Below are 20,884 nucleotides of genomic sequence, written 5' to 3' on the forward strand. Positions count from 1 at the left end.
AAAAGAGAGTGAATGTGAAAGTGCTTTAGTAACCCATCAGACATGCAAGTCTTAGGTCTTATAATTAGTGTCACAAAAGTGAGGAAAGTAGAGACTCCCAACAAAGGAGAAAGTAGTGTCGGATTCTACCGAGTTTCATAAGAATATTTATTTTTAGCTCAACTCGTTTGGTTTGTGTTTAAGGAAGTTAAGTCAAGAGTGAATCTGTTCTTTAATCACTTAGAACAGCATTTCCCAAAATATGGAGCATGTGGCTCTGGTGTTACAGTAGAGAACTTTGGATTTGACACCAGACATCGAGCAGAACTTAATCATACAGTGAGAAAGTTATTTTTTTTGTTTGTCTTAATCCTTCAGGTTTATGTTAAGGGAGAAAGTGTCAGTTGGGGCAAATAAGTCTGTAGCATCTAATACTAACTAGTGTCCCCTTTCAATAAACTCCTTCAGGTTGTGAGCATTACTTAGTTAGAATTTAACAACATCATATTAACTTTAAAATTACCATCTCTACTACCTTCTCCTTTTTTCAGGGATACCAGTTTTCTAGTTCGGAGAATGTTATCAAGTTTCCTTTAAAAATAAGCTATTTTAAACAAAAAAGTAATTTATTTAAAAAATATTAAGTACATAATTAAATAGGTGGTATACAGTTTTGTCAAAACTGAGAAAGTGATATTCCAATAATGAGAGTTTGGAAATTTTAGATTTACCAGAGCGCTTCCCCTTCTGTTGCTTGGAGTAGCTGCCGTAGTTCAACCAGATTAGAACAATGTGGGAAATTATCCATCTTGGGATGGTGGTGGTGTGGTGGTGGTTGTCTTGGGTTCTAGACTTCCAGATCTAGACCCTGTTCCTCCTTTAAGACGTTGGGTCAATTTTTGAAGCCAGAAGATTTTTCTAGAATTTTGTGTCTTCAGAAGTTAAAATGAGAAGGTTAGTTTTAAATGATTATAAGAGTTCCTCCCAGCAATATAGCCAATGATTAGTAAATAACCCAATGCTTTCAAATTGATATAAATTAGAAAAAATGTTTTTCCTCTGTAAGGCATCAATATCATATGTCAATGCCAAAGGTTGTTTGCAGACTAACATCCACAGCAAGGAAAACATCAACAAATTCATTCTTTAATGATAATTCATATTCTACCTCATTTGTGAGGGATAGTTATTTCCAGAAGGAATCTCTGCTTTAGTTAGGGTGATTGATTAAAATTGAAAGTGAAATCGTAAAAGAAAATTTGTTTCAATTTCCTGAGCCTACTGCTTTCTACCAATACCCCACTCTTAAGCAATAGTTTCACTGCAGTCCTATAATCAATTCAGAAAGCCCATGAATTCTGTTACTCAGTGCAGCAGCTCATAGGTCATAAGTCCTTATAATGTAAAAAGGTGTTTCTATTCATCTATTTACTAATATCTTTCCATCTTTTAAAATTTATTTCCTCTGAAAGGGAGGGAAGGTAAGTAGATTCTCACTGGCTGGAAGTTCTCCTAAGTATTATTGTGAATTAATGTAACTCTACATCCCAAGTAACTCTTAAAAATAGAAGCATATTTGAAATCTAACAATATGGTGACTTCCATCATCAAAAATACAGCCAAGGATCAGGCGGCAAATGAAAACGGATATAGAATGGGGTTAGAAAAAAACACGCACCCTGTCTTGGGATCTGAAAAATTTGAGTTTATTACTTCCTTTAAAAAGTTTCCATATGAACAAGTTCTTCTCTATGATTAAGTAGGAATCGTTTGTCCCAGTCATTTCTTGAACCGCATCAGTGTTGAGTCTCGCTCTAACTTGCGCCAACAGGGATTATCCTTGTGCAAGAAGCTTAGCCATTTTAGGATCGTGTTTTCACATCTGAGGAAAAAAGGGATGATAATAACAATAATTTGGTTATTGATTTGACCAAAATAGTGTCTGTATGTAAATTCCTCAGCAATGTAGTAGATACTTCCTAGGTACTCACCAAGCATTAATTCCCAACATTGCAAAAACATTCTGACCAGTTGAGATTAAGCATGCACTTGATTTTGGAAAATCATCTTTTACTGCCCTTCAGAGCCTCTTTCCTTTTTTTGTTCTCTATATAATAGTAAACTTGATTTCCTGATTTTGATGCTTACAGATTAGAAGCACAGAATAGAAGGTGGAAAGGATGCTGGGAGAAAAAAGGCAAGAAACTGAACAAAATAGAAATAATTTAAAAATCAAAGTTACCCAAGGCCATTTAGTGCAGGAGAAAACAGTCCCTCATACCTCAGTAGTCACTGAGTAGGCTTTTCTATATTACAGCAAGATATAATAAGATATAATAAGGAGTATTCCAAATGACAATCTTGATTCATCAAGGCTAAATTAAAGTATATATATACTTTGCTTATTTTACAAAAAAAATACAATGATTTTGGAAGAAATTAAATATGAAAAGGACAAAATTTTAAGTAAATACTTTTTTGGTGTGATTTTCCCATTAAAATTTCAGCCAGGGGTTCCATATAAGCATGATTTTACAGAAATATCTTTTGTGGGTCCCCAGCAAATAAGCCAGAGTTCCACACATTCTACACAAAGGGACAGGCATTTCTAATTACTAAGTTAAAATGATTTTTATGTAGATGGCCTCTTCTTTATGTTTCAAAAAAGAGCATTTGACAGAAATTACTTGTGGACTTTCACAGTAGCAGCTTTCTCAGATTCTTTTCTCTGGGACTTGGTGTTAGGATAGTTTACCCAGGTAGGCCCCAAGGGCGGACACCTTGATTCTCATGGTATCACCTGTGATTTTTCAGGCAAAACATTTGAATTGAATTAATGTGATTTGCACATTAAAAAAAGAAAAAAAAAAGCTTTTTCTAAGTTATCTTTGTGAGAATGGTATAAACACAAGTCAGTACAAACTCAAGTGATAATCCATTGTATACTGACTCAGTGCCACAAATATCGAATTAAGTGAATCTGATAGGAGTCAAGAAGTGGGCAACATCAGATACCAGAGAAGAGAGATCATGTGGAATCCAGCACCGTCGGAGGTCAAGCAGTCAAATACCAGGGCTGAATTTTTCAAAGAACCAGATAATGCCCGTTTTACGACCATTAATAACATTTCAGTTATATAAACAAAGATAAGACTAATAAAAAATAAATCCTGCTTCTCAGTGTAATCGGATTGCCAACAGGATTCAGAAATGAACTTCCTCATTGTGCATGTGGCATCGCATAACGGACCAATGATCATTCTGCAGCCCCCTCCCCAACCTTCCATTTCCCTTTTATGGACAGTTCTTAGTTCTGCCAGGGAGCTGTTCCAGGGAGGCAGATTCTTTGGTTTCCCCTTTACAGCTCTTTGATTGTGCCTCTGGTAGTTAATGCACCAAATGGTCTTTAGGGGTATTTCATACGTGTGCTCTGCAGCTAATCAGAATGCCTTGGCCCACTGATTTCCTACTTCTGTGTTTTCCACATGTTTAAGGGCTCAGTTCAAACACCAGGCCCACCAACTTCTGGAGAGGCATGGTAAGAGCTCAGCTCTGATTTGGGTGTCTGCCTCAAACAGAGATTTTTCCAAAGGATATCCTGTAGTAGATGAATCATTCCATTAGGCCAGGTTCACTTTTCAAACCAGGAAGCAGAGTGCCTGCTGTGTAGGGAAACTCAGATAAAGTTGTGGCTGTGCTCAGAGTGCTTGTAAATATTGTTGCCAGTGTCTTTGATACAGGTTCCATCAAGATAGTATGTAAACACTGACAGGTCAATTATGTGTTTTAAAGCTATGTTTATTGAGAGCTGATGGGAAGGCTCTGAAATGAGTCTTCTACATATTGCAGTGACAGTTTTCTCCCCAATGTCTTCCCCAGCTGATTACTCCGCATGCCATCCGTGTGCAGACCCCTCCTCGGCACATTCCTGGTGTTGTAGAAGTCACATTGTCCTACAAATCAAAACAGTTCTGCAAAGGGACACCGGGAAGATTCATTTACACAGGTAAGAACCACTGCAGATGGTGGACACAGAGTTTTCTCCTTGGCCTTGTGAGTGTTTTAGTTTATCTTGTATGTGTATGTGTGCATTTTATTTTCAAATCTAGTTTCTAAGACACTCTTTCTTTGTCCATTTCACCATTGACCAAAATACTTGCTGTTATTTTCATCATCATTATTTAAGAATTCATCCGGGTGTCCATGATGACTGTAAAGATCAGTAGAAATAATTGTTTGGATACCTAAAGAAGCGGCATGAGAAAGAAAGAAAGGAGGAAGAAGTGCTAGAGAATCCTGAGTGTCTCTGAATATTAAGCCATCTGCATTAGGGTTTATTTGCTCTGTGGAGTAAGGATGTGCTTTAATGAAGAGTACAACTTTCTTCTGGTCATAATTGGTTGTCTCCTATTTCATTGTGGGTTGGTACTTTCTTCTCCTGTAAGCTGCATTTGGCCCTCCCAAAACAGCCTGGGCATGCAGATCTGCCTTGCAGTAAGAAACCAGGGTTGCAGAGTGAAGATAAATTGACCACGCAACAGATGGAGAGAACCAGGCAGGTTCCCTGTAGAAATGCAAGTATGCATTTCCTAAGTGTCCTGTGTGTATTTTGGAGATCCCCAGATTGTAATGTGCTAGCCAGACACCACAGATCTTTTTATAATTAAGATTCTGATTCAGTAGCTCTGGGTGGGTTCTGAGACTCTGCATTTCTAACAAGCTCCCAGGTGAGGTTGATGATCTTGGTCCATGGACCACACCGGGCATAGTGACATTCTATACCCTCTGCTTACTACCTGTCATCCTAGGTAACTGTCTCCAGGAACTCGTCCCACACTTCCCTCTTCATTCAACAGAGGACCACAAGGCTTGACTAAGTATAGAGCATAAGTTGCTTTCACACAAAGAAGCTTTGGAGCAGTGAAGACATAACTCTGTTAATACGTCCTAATTATAACCATACAATTAAATGGACAAATTTTACTTTGCTGTGACATTTTACCTCAAAGCACCTTTCCTTTTGTATTTTAATACTAGGAACAAAACCAACCATGCTTGTTAGTCTCAATTTCTCTCTCCCTGCCTCTCTCTCTCTTTCTCTTTCTCTCTCAAAATTATAAAAACAATTAATGCATCCTGACCCTCAGAAATGCCTCCCAGCCCTTTAAACAAAATGCAGGTTTGGTGCCTGCCTGACGATTAGTTTTAGTTAATTGAAAATTATAGGATTGACCCAAGAGGAAAATTTTGTTTGCACTCCAATCACTTTTACAAATTAAGGAAAATTACCACAATTTTGTTTAGCTAAGGTTTCACACTGAGTTCAAGAAATTAGCTCAGCCATCCCAACAAAGTCAGCACTTTGTTAGTGAGCACTTGAAAAAATAATAGTCTATCTGGAGTTTTGTGGTGTATACAAACGAAGCATAGAGAAAGCTATGATGCTTTATAGAAGTAGGCCAAGTGTTTTTAATTAGGCTCATTGGTTCAGCGTAAGTTTTGAAGAACAATCAAACTAGCAGATTAGCTGTTTCTTTTAAAGCTAGGATTTCTTGCCATTCATTTTTCCCATGAGAACTTCCACATAGCACTATTTTTTTTTTTTTTTACAAGCCTCATTATGGGCCTGCAGGAAAAGGACCAATTGAAACTTCTGATACTGTAACATTCCCCACCATCATTCCGATGGATGGGAGCTTTTCACAATGTTCCTCACTGAACTCGGTGTTCTGGAACATATTACAAAACCACAGAGGCCAAATGTTTTCTCTGAGGAGTTTGGACTCTGTTTTTGGCCAAAAACATTTAGGCCTTGCTGGCTGCTTATTTACTCTGCTATTAAGAACAAGAAAAAGGAGAAGAAAAAGAAGAAGAAGAAAATGCTTGTGTGGTGGGAGGTACAAGAGGCAATCAGGCATGATTCCGCTTTGGTGACAACATCCCTGCCCATTAATGGTTCCATTTTGTGGTCAGGTCTCATTTAGAAGAAATTATTTTTAATCAGTGTTCAACAAAATATCCCCTTGAGCCACCTGGCCATAAAAGTTAAAAAAAAAAAATCATCCCCACTAAATGACTTAAGTTCTTAAAAAGAAAATAGCAAGGGACCCATTATAATTTGGGAATTTTTTTTTAACCACTAAAAAAAAATTGCCATCAATTCAAGAAATCACATCTTGGAAAACCTGTATCATACAGGAATTAGGATCAAAGATAAAAGCGGCAGATTGGCAAGTCTAGCAGAGTAGTTAGTGATAACAGAGAGAAATCCTTGGTGTTCATGCACATGTGTAAGTGTCCGGGAAATTTAAAGTATGAACAAATGCTTCTGCTGATCTTGCCTCAAGCTGTGGGAAGTAGACAAGAAGACATGATCTTTTAAGTGTTCTAGGAGAGAGTTTAACTTCTCTCTGTGTTGGAAAAATGACATTTTGAAGAAATTAGCACAAAAACTTCTCTACTGATAAGAGTTGGCTCTTTAGCTCGTGGTGACGTTACATCATTTCTAACAAAGGGGAATCTCTGTTGGTGAAAGACACATGGCCCCTTGATTAGCATTAAATGCCCCTCCCTAAGGTCACTTGTTCATGGCTGGTGCTCCTGGCCCCATGATTTACTTGGTTTACCTCTATGCTTGTCACCACTTACCAACCAAGGCAGAGAAGGGTCATAAAACCTTTCTGTTCTTTATATCCAAACAACCACTCAGGTCATTGTAAACATGCAGGCATCTTTTTCCGTCTGTCCACAGAAGCTCCCACTTCATTTTCTTTAACTTCCATAGCATTTCAAGATGTGAAGCCTGATTTTCTGGATGGGCTGAGCCAACCTCTTTTTTCTTAGTGGAATGTCACTTGGAATTTTTCCCATTTAAAAAAAAAAAAGAAAAGGAGGAAATATCCGAGGACTGAAAACTCACAACCCTAATTTAAGCACTGTTGGGTTTTCTGAGTGTTTGGGAGATTTTGGGTGTGTATATGTGGAAGTCTCTAAAAATCCCTAATTGTTAAACACACACACACACACACACACACACACACACACAACTGAGACAGGAACAGCATGGCCTAATCTATGCAAATAAAGGCAGACTTTTTGGGGAGGGAGGAAAGAATTTGACTAAACACAGATTGCCTGCAAGCTGGCTCCACTTGTAAGGAGTGGGAACGTTGCGCTCCATCATTGAGTCTTCAGATCAGGGACACAGGAAGAATTCTTAGCTGCCAGATGTGCTGGTCTCTGTGTTCGCCCAATCAGTGAGGGAGCAAAATGAATGCTGGCTTGATCAGAACAAATAGTACTTCTCAGATCTTATTTATTGTGTCCAGTTATTCTTATTTATTAGGTAAATTCGGGGCAAATCAGACTTTAAATTTTAAATAATGTTTCCTGCTAGCAGGACACAAAACTCCTTTCTAACGACAGGACTGTTTTGAAACCCCTTCCTGATGTCTGCTCCGGCAGTCCCATAGGAAGTAAATCCACCATAAACCTCCACTGCCATGGAAAAAGGTCTCCCCAATACCTTTGTTCTTCCCCCAGCTTGTTTTCCTGCTGTTGTTACATCTTTAAGCATCTTAGTCCTTTTAAAATTGTAATCTCCTCTGCTAAGTTTTCAGTAACCTTGGGAGCTGATAAAGGACTCTAAGGAGCCTTTCGAAGCTTCTTCAAAGTTCCATAGTTGGTTTTCCTGATAAGAAGTGGCCAAATCCAAATGCGGTTTTACATCATCGTAGTTCTTTCTCTGCTGGAAAAGCTGCTATCTTTGGGGATACTGTGCCTGGTAGAATGAGCCACCAGGACCGTGTATGACCAGCTCAGGTGTGCACGGAGAGCTAACAACTCCCTGCTCACTGTAAAGCTGTTGAAAGCCCCAGTGAATGATCATGACACAGCTCAGATTTTGGTTAGGCCACTCACTTCTCAGATCATTCTGTCATGAGGTTCCACCGTTCTAAGGATTTTTCACCAAATTTCCTGTCATTGTGAAAGAACTAAGTCACATTTCTGTGTGTTAGTCTCAGAATTAACTTTGAGATGAAAATTCTTCCTGGAAATACTTCCTGTATGTGCCTCATATCCAAAACAACTTTGCATGTAAGAGGGGCTGCTTGGGCTGAATATGCTCTGTGGAACTTGATGACATGTACCATGTCTTTCAGGTTTTCTTTTTTTTCTCTCTGTTCCTTTTGCTTTCTCCTCCTTCCCTTTTTCTTCCTCTCCCCCCTTTTCTTTCCCTCTCCTGTTCTTTCCTCTCTTACTCCCCAGGAGACAATATGTCATAGTGATTAAGGACTTGGGTTTAAGAGGCAATGGGTGTAGATTGAACGCTCAGCTCTACCACTTACTACTGAGGTTATTTTGGGGACATCATGTGATGGCTCTGAACCACAATTGCGTGTTCTTTACTAAGGAATAATCCCTTGTCTGGGTTGGTTTTTCAATAGAGAAAATACATGTAAAGCACCTTTCATGGAAGCCAGATACTTGTAGTTTCCATTATAAATGATAACCATTATTATTATTCATTAATTCATTCATCTGTTGCTGAGTCCCTACCATGCTGTAAATATTTTACATGTATTGTTTATCTTCACCATCATTTCCTAGAGGTCTAAGAAATGTCTTTTAGAAAAAAGAAAAGAAAAAAAGAAAAGTCCTTTAGGATTTTTAGTAACAGAATTGTAGACACCCATAAATAAGAGAAACAAGTAACATCAATCAACCACAAATAAAAAGAGCAAAATATGAATAAGGTAGCAAGAAAAAGAGATTTATAAATACTAATATAACAATTTTGATATAACAAATACTTTCTCAAGAATAGCCTCAAACAATAAATATTTTAATAATGAAGCCCTGATTTATAAAGTTCTCTGGTACTTATTTTTCAAGAAAAACACACACTGGTCTTCTTGTTTCCATTCAAATTTCAGACCTTCCTCTGGAGACCATAGTTACATGGATATAGTCCGTCACCAACCTCTTCAAGGGTGTTTAGGTTATAATTGCTTCAATTCCAGGTTTCAAGGCCAGAAGGCTCTGTTTGTAGTTCTTGAAAACCTCCTCCACAAATGAAGACTGCCACCCTAGAGATAAACAGAGTTGTCAGTTATAAGGGAAAGTGAGGAGTATGTACCTAATGAATCTCCTGTTTCTTAGCCTCTTCTTATAGTAATTAATTGTCAGGTTAGGCTTCTGAAAAGCCACTGTCATAGCATTACTCTGCAAAGAAAGCTTCCCTTTTTGCCTACTCTTTGTGAGATGTGGCCCAAACCCTATACTTGGCCAAGTTTACAGCTCCCTGTTGAATCAACTACACTCAAACCAGTCTCCTCTGGATGCCTGGATGGCTCAGCCATTGAGCGTCTGCCTTTGGCTCAGGGCGTGAAGTTCTGGGATCAAGTCCCACATCAGGCTCCCTACATGGAGCCTGCTTCTCCCTCTACCTATGTCTCTGCCTCTTTCTCTCTGTGTCTCTCATGAATAATAAAATCTTTAAACAACAACAACAACAACAAAAACCAAAAACCTGTCTCCTCATTAGATCGCAAGCTCACTTCATATTTAGCAATTCTGGACATGGTAATTCTCCTATAAAATCAAGCTGAAGCTCTATTCCCCCCTGAAGTGCTTTCTAGCCACTTTAGTATAGTGGGCAGAGCCCTGATCTGAGAACAAGAAGGCCTGGTAGCCCTAGCTCTGCTGCTAACTGGCTGTGAGATGTGAGACACATTGCTTCCATGGTCCACATTCTAGTTTCTTCAATGTGAAATGAGCCAGTTGCACTAGGCAACTTTGATGTTTCCTATGGCTTATCTTGATGGGCTAGAAGAGTTTATATCCTTGAACCTCTTCTGTTGCATATGCTTAGGCCATTCATTTACCATTCACTTCCTTATGCTTTTAGATCTCTTGTTTTGTTCTTAGTTACCCAATCACAAAAAGTCTACATCTACCCTTCCCCGATCTTGTATTATTTTATACACTGTGTGGAAGCAACTTGACTTAGTATCTTACTTTCAATAGATGTTCTCTAATAATTGATTGACATATAGCCCAGGATCAATGGGTCCTCATTGATTTTTGTGCTCTGGATGACATGGAATGTAAATAAGAGCCGTTAATTAAGAATCTATCCCCTTTCACTTGGAAGTTTTACATGCAGAACACAGTAGGGGGTTTCTATTAAAAAATATGGGTTGGATCTGTACCATAAATATTCTTCACTGTCCATTGTAAAATGGGAATATTTTAATAGTATCTATATCTAAGAAGTAAATGGATCAATATAGAAGATGTAGTGCTGGGGATCCCTGGGTGGCTCAGCGGTTTAGTGCCTGCCTTCGGTCCAGGGTGTGATCCTGGAGTCCCGGGATCAAGTCCCACATCGGGCTCCCTGCATGGAGCCTGCTTCTCCCTCTGCCTGTGTCTCTGCCTCTCTCATGAATAAATAAATAAAATATATATAAAAAAGAAAGAAAATGCTGTGCTGATAGTGCCTGGTACAGTGCGAGTGCTCCCTAAAAGTAAATTCAAAAAAAGAGAAGCAGATAATAAGAGTGTTTCTTTTGAAAATCCAAAGAATTGGTCATTACAAAAGATTTTGGTTTGTATATATATGTGTCAGCTTTCATCATAATCAAAGAAATTGTTTCTTTCTAGTTGTTAAGAGTAGAAATAAAAAGATCTGGGTTCTAATTATTATATTTTAGTGCTTCCTTTGTTCATTTTTTCAGCTAATACCTATTTATGGATTGCCTGTTCTATTCTAGGCAATGTTCTAAACCAATTTGGGCAATATTCTAAAACAGCATTGAGCAAAACAAGACATGGTCCCTGTTCTCATTGTTCTTATGGTCTAAGAGGGAATGTAAATGTTTACTATTTCAAATTCGATGAGTGTCCAAAAAAGATAGGAGCCGAGTTCTAATAAGCAGAGAAAACAGGTATCCCAACTGGTCAGTTAGGATCTTTTTCCTCAGGAAAAGATGAGCTGAGGTTTGAAGGATGATTAAGAGTTAACCTGGCAATGGGTGGAGAGTGGGAGAAGGGTGAGGTTGGGGAAAGAGACTTGCTTGTTCCAGCATAGATGATGTGCAAGTAGGCATTGAATGGGAGCTAATGTGACTTCCTGGAAGTCTGGAAAAATTTTAGTGAGACTGTAAAATTAAGAGAGAGGAGAATGGCATAAGGAAGGCTGGAGAAGTAGGCAGGGGCAAGCCTATGCAAAGTCTTATAAGCCAGGGGCAGAGGGGTGGGAAGCTTAGTTGTCATCTTATGAACAATGGACAGTCCTTGAAGTATCAGAAATGACAATAGACATGACTAGATTTGCATTTTGGAAAAAAACAAAAGCAAAAATCTCTGACTGGTTGTCATATAGAAAGCCAGAATGGATATTAGAAGACCAGTTAGGAGGTCATTGCAGTAGTCTGGGAGAGAGATGTAGTGACTTTCATTTGAGTGGTAATGAGTGGAGATGGAATTAAATGAGAGAATTTGAGTTATTGAGGAGGAAATAGACAGGACCCAGAGATGGGTTGGAGACAAGGATGAGAGGGAGAGAGGGCTTAAGGCTACCCGGCCTTTGGCTTCTTCAGCCTAATGGATGGAGGGGCCATTCCTCCTCTGGACATCCATCCCCAGGGTCTTGTGAGTATCCGTGAAAGAAAGAATGGTCATGAAAATGTTCTGCAAACAGTAACCTTCTACACAGATGTTAATTGTTAGAAAGAGGCCTACGCAAACTCAGGAAGAATCAGAGAAAGGAAGGCACGAGTGTGTTTTCTCGGGTATCAGATTGTTTTCACTTAGGATTCAGCTGAGAGAGGGCTGTGTAATGAACACTTGACTAGCAGTTCTGCCTTAGCAGTGTCCTAATTGGAAAAGATTCAAGAAGAAAGAAAAATTAACAGGCTGCTCCTGTCCACATGTCTTGAATATTACTCCAAATGAGCCATTTACACACAAAGAAAAGAATTCAAGGCAGAGAGAATATTTATTCTTTTTACTTTTGCAATCCAAGGGGCAAGTCCCACGCCTCTTCTCTGCTGAAGGGAGTTTTTTTTTTTTCACAAAATGTGACTGCTCCTGATCTGATGTATGTTGATGTGATTGGTTATCCCAGACCCTCTGGCGTTTGTAAAGTTAAACACTCTTGGTACCATAACAGGGACAACAGCAACAAGAATCACTAAAAGTACCCATTGTACTTCTGTGACATCTATAAAATGAAAGCCGTTTCTGCAAAGAATAAAGCTGGTCTGAAGGAAGCATATTATTTTGCATATTTTATGTACATACTTTCCAAGAAATATGACCTTTATTTCCTATTTGGAGTGGAGTGTAATCAGGACTTGAGTAGCTAGTGTAACAAGATCATTAAAAGGGATATTTTCACTGACATTAGAGGTCTAAATGGCCACTAGGCCTTATATACAACCTTGGCTCTTTCCTGTCTACCCAGAGTTAATAAGTGATAAGGCCGGGAGAGAGATAAATCACAGAAATCCCTGTCCAAAGAAAACATATTGACTACAGCCAGGCAAATAACAGACCATAACCAACGGTCCCATTCATCATTCATGTAATAGGGATATAAAGTATTTCCTACCAATGAAACCATATAGAAGGAAAAGGCAGATAAGCTTCCCCAATCTAAGGCATGTGATTTGGTTATTAAGGGACATGAACTATTTGTCACATGGCTTTAATCTTTAAGATGTGTTGCCATTTTGAAACTATAAATTTCTGGTCAGGGATTAGAAAGCTATTAACAATAAAGGTAGGAACTGAGCTTTATATGTATTCTTGCCAACATAATGCAACACTATAAAGTCTTGAACCTCTAATCTATTTAGTATGATATAACATGATTTGGTTTTCAAAGCCAATAAACTCTTTGGAGGTTTTCAAGGCTTTTGTTTTTGTTTTTATCCAGCATCCTGATAAATTAACCCTTCAGTTTTAACCGTGTATGTTGAAACTTTCTCTAACATCCTGGGGGGTGGAGTGGGTAACTAAACTAAATTTTTTTTTCTTTTCCTCCTTTCCTAAGACTTACTTCAAATGTTTGGTGGAGGGTTATTTTCTTTTTATTTGTCCGTGTTTGCAGTGCTGTGGATGCTAGTCATTCTGTTCATTGTTAACTAAGTGATGTGGCGCCCACTAGAGCATTAAAACTTGTTTTTCTTTATTGCAATATAGTACATACTGATTTCAGATAATTTCAAAGTACTAATTGGAAAATTATTAAAATAATTTGAAAATTGCTCACATTTCTACCAGTTTTTAAAACATTAAACACTCGATAAGTGTTAGCTGTTGATATTTTTAATGGCATATGTCTTTCTTCCTATGCATATATCTGCCTCATTACCAAAATAAGGTGAGACCTTATGTCATATTGTGTAATTTGTTTTTTCGCTTAACAGTATATAGGAATCAATAGGTATTATGAATTTAAAACAATTTTTAGGTTTTAATAATCATTCCACATCTTGGTAGAGTCTTATAATGAGATAAACCCTTATCTTGTTGTAGTATAGATACCTGGGGATTTGGGTTCTGGTGGTCTCTTTTGTTTCCTGAAAACCTCCAGCCCAGGTCAGTAGTCTCCTACCCACATTCTTTGGTTGTACACATTGGTTGGGATCCATCAACCAACCCCAAATGAGGAAGTGGACATAGCTCTGAGGGCCTCATATCTCAGAGGCCCTCATATCTCAGAGGCTGGTTCCGGCTCCCACAAGCACATTCAGTTAGTGTGAAGCTGAATGAATGAACCACCCCCGGGGACCAGTGAGTTCCATAAACTTCCCCCCTTGCCATGTGAAGCAGTACCATACTTTCCATGCTAAATATGGGAACTCGTGTAAGAGGCTTAACATTTCTGAAACTGAAAAAAATCCAAAATTATAACAATCAGGTAGGAAATTTAGGCCCCTCCCTGCATCCCCCTCCCTAGGATAGCAACATTCCTTGCTACAGTTTTGAACTACTCTTTTCTCTCTTCTCCCTACTGGGTTTTCCACCCCAGAGGGCTTCTGACCACCTTTCTTCAGTTTTATCTTATCATCTCCTCCTTCTCCACACTTTTTTTTTTTTTTTTTTTACAGTGGTATCTCTTTCAATCTTCTTTCTCTCTGTGTTACTGAAATGTAAAACATTCTCCCTACTTCCCCACCGAGAATCTATGTGAAGTCTGCTCTATTATTAGCCCATTTTATAAGAAAATTTAGCGAGGTAAAGTGACTTCCCCAGGGAATGTAGCTAATAAAAGGAGGAGCCAGAATTTGGATCCTGATTGAGGGAAACCAGAGCCAGCAAAGTGGCAAACCTCCTGTGGTACTACTTTAGCTCGTTCATTTTTGGAAATATGTGATTCCCCCAAATTCGACTGGTAGTGATGGGAGAGTGTGGGTATTTTTAGGATATGTGAGGTCTGACAGGAAATGAAGCCTTCTTTCTCTCTCTCTCTCTATATATATAATACATATATAATATATAATATGTATGTATAACATATACATTATATATATAATATGTATGTATATTATATATGTATATTATATATATGTATTTGTATTTATATATACTGGTTTTTGGGGTTTTTTTGTGTTTTTTTTTTCTTTTTGAGAGAGAGAGAGAGAGAGAGATGGGAGAGGAAAAGCAGAGGAAGAGAGAGAATCCCAAGCAGACTCCCTGTTGAGCCCAGAGCCCAATGTGGGGTTCGATCTCATGACTCTGAGATCACAACCTAAGCCAAAATCAAGAGTCGAAGGTTCAACTGCCTAAGCCACCCAGGTACCCACCCCTCTTTTTTTTTAGAGAGAGGGAGAGAGAGTAAGGATGCTTTCCATATTTTAAACAAGTTGTATCATTATGAATATAATGTACGCTAATAAAGAAAATTTTTATTTATTTATTTATTTATTAATTAAGATTTTGTTTATTTAGTCATGAGAGACACAGAGAGAGAGGCAGAGACACAGGCAGAGGGAGAATTAGGCTCCCTGATATGGGACTTGATCCCTGGGTGGGGATCACACCCTGAGACAAAGGCTGAGCCACCCATGTGACCCCATACAGAAAATTTTAAAAACACAGAAAGTATGAAGAGATCCTTTATTCCCATTCCTCAGAAACAACCATTATTTATTTTTTTTAGTCTTCCAATATTTTCCTTTGTGTTACTTTTATGAATTTTTATCAGAATGAATCACGTGGTTATATAATTTTGCATCCTACTTTGAATTTATTTTTTTATTTTTTTTCTACTTTGAATTTAATGGTAAAATAAACGTTTCCTCTGCTAATTCCAATTCTTCCTAAGTGCACTTTATCAGGTATATAATAGTCCATTTTGTGGCTGCATCATTCCCCCATTGTTGGATAGCCACATCTTTCCTTCCATAGAAGTTTTAACATCATATATGCCAGAGTAGAAGATGATCTTGAGCATAAAGCATTCCCCCATCTTCCCAACAAAAGTTTTTCAGTTTTAGGAACAAGTAAACTGTGTACATATTTGTAGATACTAATGAATCATCAAATGTCTACTTATAATATCTTATAAGATTATATATCTTATAATATCTCACATATTAATGTAGTTACACATGCATATTTAAAATCACACCCATTATTTACAACTTTTACAAATATGATTTTTTCCACTTTGAGGTTTACAGCCATCTTTGACATCAGTGTTTTTGTCAAAATCAGAGCCATTTTAAATCCCGTTGTATTCTACTCTCCGTTGTTTGAGACACAGCTCTTTTTAAATCTATGCATGATGCTTTTGCTGGAAATTTTATCCTAAGCCATCAGTAACTGTTTGCTATATTTAAATCATTTAAATCTCCAAAGATAATCACTTTCAGATACATTTTAAAAACTGATATTTAAAGGGCTTGTTTTCAGGAACATTGGTCATGCTGAAAGGCCAATGTGCTAGAAAGATTACTAAATTTATGCTAATTTTCTATTTCTCTTTTTTGTTTTGACTTCTTTAGGTGACCTTTATATGTATCCCCAAACCGCCCTTGCTTATGATTGTTCATGCCCCAAACAGCACTTAGTTTAAAATAACATAATTGGAAAAGAACCTTATCATAAGAGAGACTTTAAAATTACTCAAATATACATAACAAGGGAATTATTTTTTGAGAGGAATATTCTCTCCATCTATTTCAGCACTTTCCTATTGGTGGTCATATGTCATATGTGATCCTTGGTGCAAATTGAATCCCAAAGCACATAGGATTTCTGATTTGGATAAAGTAGGCTCACTCTTCTAAGTGGACCTCTTATGATTTAAGGTACTGAATGTGCAGGTGGAAACCATCCCATTCGTGTCAGATTGAGGAATTTCTGCCAAAACTTCTTAGTGGCGAGGGGGTAGACAAAAGCTGGGACTCTCTAAATTGAAGGCAGAAACAACAGGAGAGCAGACTTCTACTTGTGTCCTCTGCTCTTTGGCCTCCAAATGTAAATGTTCATCTTTTTCCTGTTAACGTTAACTGTGGTTCACTTCTTTACATCTTGGGTGGAACACCTGACCTGCTGGTCAGAGCAACCTAGAATCAGCATTCTGGTTCATGTTGACAAGTCCCAATGCCCAATTAATTTGGAGTTAATTAGATCTTTGTTTAATGCAAAAAACATTCACATTCAAATATCTGCAAAGAACAAGACCTTCCCAGTGATTCTGTACATGTGTATTATTTCCTTTTAGTGCTAACTGATTTTTAAAATATTCATTGAGACCAAGCCGCCTATTTGAGGTTAAATGGAGGTTTGGGTGGAGGAAAGTCTCTGGAGGATCTGTTCTGAACAAGCTTATAGTCTGTATTTCTCCAGTCTCTTCAAGACTAGAAAAAAATGAAACATTTGCACTGGTTAGCTCAGAAGATATAGGGTATCATCTAAAAGGTTGAAAACTAAACTTACAAAGTTATTAACATTAAGCTAAAAAATTATGTGACTTGTCAGAAAGTTATGTCAGGGCGAAAGTATAGGCTTGGCTACTGAGCCCCTGCATGTCCAGCTGTGTCTTATGTCTGTGTAATTAAGTCAATTTTAACTTCAGTGCAGTTTTCACAGTTGGCCAAATCTTTTCCATTCAATTCTTTTGTTAACCTGTGAGGTAGGAGGAACAGGTATTTTTAGCTTCATTTACAGTGTGAGAATTGAAGTTTAGAGAGAGATGAAGTGGCATATTTAAAGTCATTTAGGTCACCTAGTGATGGATCTGATATCAGATTTATATTACTCCAAATGATTGGTTATTCTATGTGGTATCACATTTTTTACATCGACAAAATGGACTCATACTACTTTTACTCCTTTTTGTTTTGTTTTGTTTTGTTTTCTATGGCTGTAATTCACTAATTAGATTGGGGGCTTCTGGAGTTTTAGGCTACCTTTCTAGCACTCATGTTAATTTCATGTATTTTATACATAGTACTTACCATCGGCTGATATGAACTGGATTATTTTTCTGCTTACTTGTGTGTAGTCTGTATATCTCAAGAACATAAACTGCATGAAGGCAGTATCCTTGTCTGTCTTATTGGCCACTGTATTCCAGTGCCTAATACTGTATCCAGCACAGAGTGTGACAGCTCAATAAATGTTAGTCAAATCGTTGGAAGAACCTAGGCTGTCAATTTATGGAATGTGAACCTTAAAGATGACCTAGTTAACCCAAGTTGTTGACTTCTTTATAGATGAGGAAAACTAGGCTTACAGAGTTTAAAAGACTCAGCTAAAGTCACTCAGCTGGTAGTAGTATATCTTTATACTGGAGTCCTCTTCTTTGGCCTATCAGCCAAGAGCTTATCTCCACACTGTCTATTATTTCCCTTATGCTTTTAGTTATAAAGAAACTGTATGTCTATAGATCTCAGGAATCAAGACATGCCCCAGTTTGAATCCTGGCTCAGTCCATTTCTAGCTAGTTTCTTAGCCAATCTGAAACTTCATTTCAGCATTGTAAGATGGGAATTATATCTCATAGGATTGCTGTGATAATTAATTAGATGGTGCATAGTAAAAGCTTAGCACAGTGTATGGCATCTAGTAAGTGCTCTATTAAGTCTGAATTTTAGAGATGGAAAGGCCCTCAGAAATAGCCTAGGCCAATTTTCCTGTTTTGTGGAGGAGGCAGCTGAGGCTCTGATAAGGAAGAGACTTTCCCAAATCAACACATGATTGATTTGTATATATAACCAGAACATCACATAAAAGTGGATTTACTAATTATTTTTTAAAATGCCTTTAATATTTGCAAATATTTAAAGGCATCACAATTTTGAAAATATATGAAAATCCTTCAACCAACATCACCATGGTCACTTGGCAGGCTCTTTTTTAATTCTTTAAGGTCTTTGAATACACTCCTGAGAAAAAGATGTGATAGTAGAACATGTTGAATTTCTTGGGCCTCCAATATATGATCAGTATTTTTTAAAATGTGTCACAGACATCATTGTTCTGATCTGTTTGTTTACATCCTGTCTTTCTGTTGACAAAAGAAGAACAAACTTTTCTTCACCTCCAAGTACATCAAAGTCTCATAGGAAAGTTGACTGCCACTCCCACCATTGGCAAAGTGGAGTCATGCAATTTAAGGGCATTTCATTCATCCTTTCTTTTTGTGAGAGCCCAGTATTAGACAAAACATCCATCAGACACCCGGGAGATGTTGGGAGACCTCACTGGGACTGGAGGGTCATTTTTCCAAGGTCTAGATCAGGGAAGGACTTGATGGGGTCCACCTGAATGTATTGTCACTGCCACAAGCTACTACCTAGGGCCTGTGGGAATTCATGGAAAAGGTCACTTCTAGCCCCAGGCCATCTGTGGACCCTCTCATTTTGACTTTAAGTCTCAGTTCCCTGGGGTTCTAGAGGAGATAAGATGTGTTAGGCTTTGTCATATTTAGTGATCTTCTGCTTAGTGGGTTTGGAGGCAAAATCATCATCATTAGGATTAATGAGAGAGAGAGATTTGCAAGATGGTGGCAATCAGAGACAAGATTAAAACCTGCTTGGGGGGCACCTGGGTGGCTCAGTGGTTGAGCATATGACTGGTTGAGCATCTGCCTTTGGTTCAGGTCATGATTGTGGAATCCTGGGATCGAGTCCCATATCAGTTTCCCCACAGGGAGCCTGCTTCTTCCTCTACCTGTGTCTCTCATGAAAAATAAATAAAATCTTAAAAAAAAAAAAAAACTGCTTTTGAAGAGATCTCTGCTACTCTTCTGGCACAGTGAGGAGACTTTTTGCCGCTCGACTGCCTGATAATGCATGAATTGTCAGGTGCGTCCTACAGTAATCAGTGAGGAGAGTATCACTGTAGCAATAGCATACCCTATCCATGAAAACAACAACAACAACAACAACAACCAGATTATATAAGGGTATTCTACTCTATACCTCTGCTTGGGACTTGTGTTAGAATGCAAATAGATTTTTCTTCAGACCTTCCTAAAAAGGCACTCAGTTGTTGGTGAAAAGCACCAAAAAAAAAAAAAAAAAAGTTGGGGGGGGGAGATGTCCATTGCTGCTAAATGTAATGAGTAGAGTAAAATGTAAAATATATTAATTCCACTTTCCTAACTGCAACTAATTAAGGGTGGCTCATTTAAAAACAGACCTAATTTAATCCACTAATATAAGTATTCAATTAAAGTTGCTCCCACTGCTTTCTTCTCCTCAGAATACTTTTTTGTATACTTATATATGAAGCATTCATGGTGTGAATCCTTTCATGGGTCTAGGTTGTAATGGAAGCACAGTTTCAGGACTTCATAATTGCCCAAATTAAATAACATGTATGTAAATGGAAATTTGAGTATAAATCGTGCCCTGCAATGCTGTAAGGAATTGAGTCCCTATATCCTGATACCTTTTAGCCTATCAGAATGAAGTGCTTCCCGTTTTATTCTATACTACTTAGAATAGTTTATTGCATTATTAAGTACATGTTACAAGAAGCACATTGTTGTTTAAGACTCATTGATTTAAGCAGAACTATTCTTATAAAGTTTCGTAGGCTTTTACATAAAAAGAGAAGAGCCCATATAAAATTATAAAACCTTAATGTAATATAACAGCCTATAATATAATATTCTCCCATTTTCTAAAGAAGCCTCCAAAAATTTTTAATGAGTTTATTAGGACTACTGTTTGTGAATTCGGGGATGTCATGTCTAATTAGACTTAATGGATTTAAGTATTTCTTTAATGAAATCTGTAGCTTAACTCGTCAGGGTTATATTCCTTGTCCTCCTGCCCTTAAAGTGATTTTACTTTATTTTTATTTTGGGTGGCATTAAAAAGAAATGAAAGACTATGATTCTGCCTCATTCTCAGATGGATATAGTGAAAAATACAGTGCTTATTATGAAGTTAATGTGAATTACCATGTAATTACCACTGGCTGCACTGTAATGATTATTTAGTTACCACTGAGCATTCCCTGCCAAATAACACACATTATTTCATAGGAAGCATAGAATTAACTCAAGTCATCCCGGAACTCACGGAGGGAGTTCTATTCCTGATCTCTTTTGTTAAGTGTAGGCGCTGCTAATGTTAACATCTAAATAATCAAGCTTGGAGCAAACCGACAGCAGAACAGGGTATGAGTTTACATGATTTGATTTGCTGATGTTTTAAACACTTAGCAGGAGACAGCTATAGAAGCCAATTAAATCTCTCCAAGGTGCATAGAGTTATCTCCTTTGTGAGAAACAATTTAAGGGAATTGCATTGGCCCTTTAACTGGAGGGGAGAAGAAGCATTAGGAATGAAATTTCAGATGCAAAGTGCTGATCAATGGAGCCTCCTTTTGTGTTTTTGAGCTTTGTGTTGTTTGGGCTGCTGCTATTTTT

General features: G+C 37.8%; 1 protein-coding gene across 10 annotated transcripts in view; it reads left to right on the forward strand.

Moving 5' to 3' along the window:
- The window catches only part of EBF1 (EBF transcription factor 1), a 392,195-nt gene that overhangs the window by 311,292 nt on the left and 60,019 nt on the right, over positions 1–20,884 (forward strand). For all 10 annotated transcript variants that reach the window (XM_038534887.1, XM_038534891.1, XM_038534888.1 and 7 more), the window contains one exon: positions 3,859–3,985. In XM_038534887.1, the coding sequence (XP_038390815.1) occupies positions 3,859–3,985 (127 nt within the window). The remainder of the gene's footprint in view (positions 1–3,858; positions 3,986–20,884) is intronic.

The sequence above is a fragment of the Canis lupus genome, chromosome 4, assembly GCF_011100685.1.
Source record: "Canis lupus familiaris isolate Mischka breed German Shepherd chromosome 4, alternate assembly UU_Cfam_GSD_1.0, whole genome shotgun sequence".
Taxonomy (NCBI): Eukaryota; Metazoa; Chordata; class Mammalia; order Carnivora; family Canidae; genus Canis; species Canis lupus.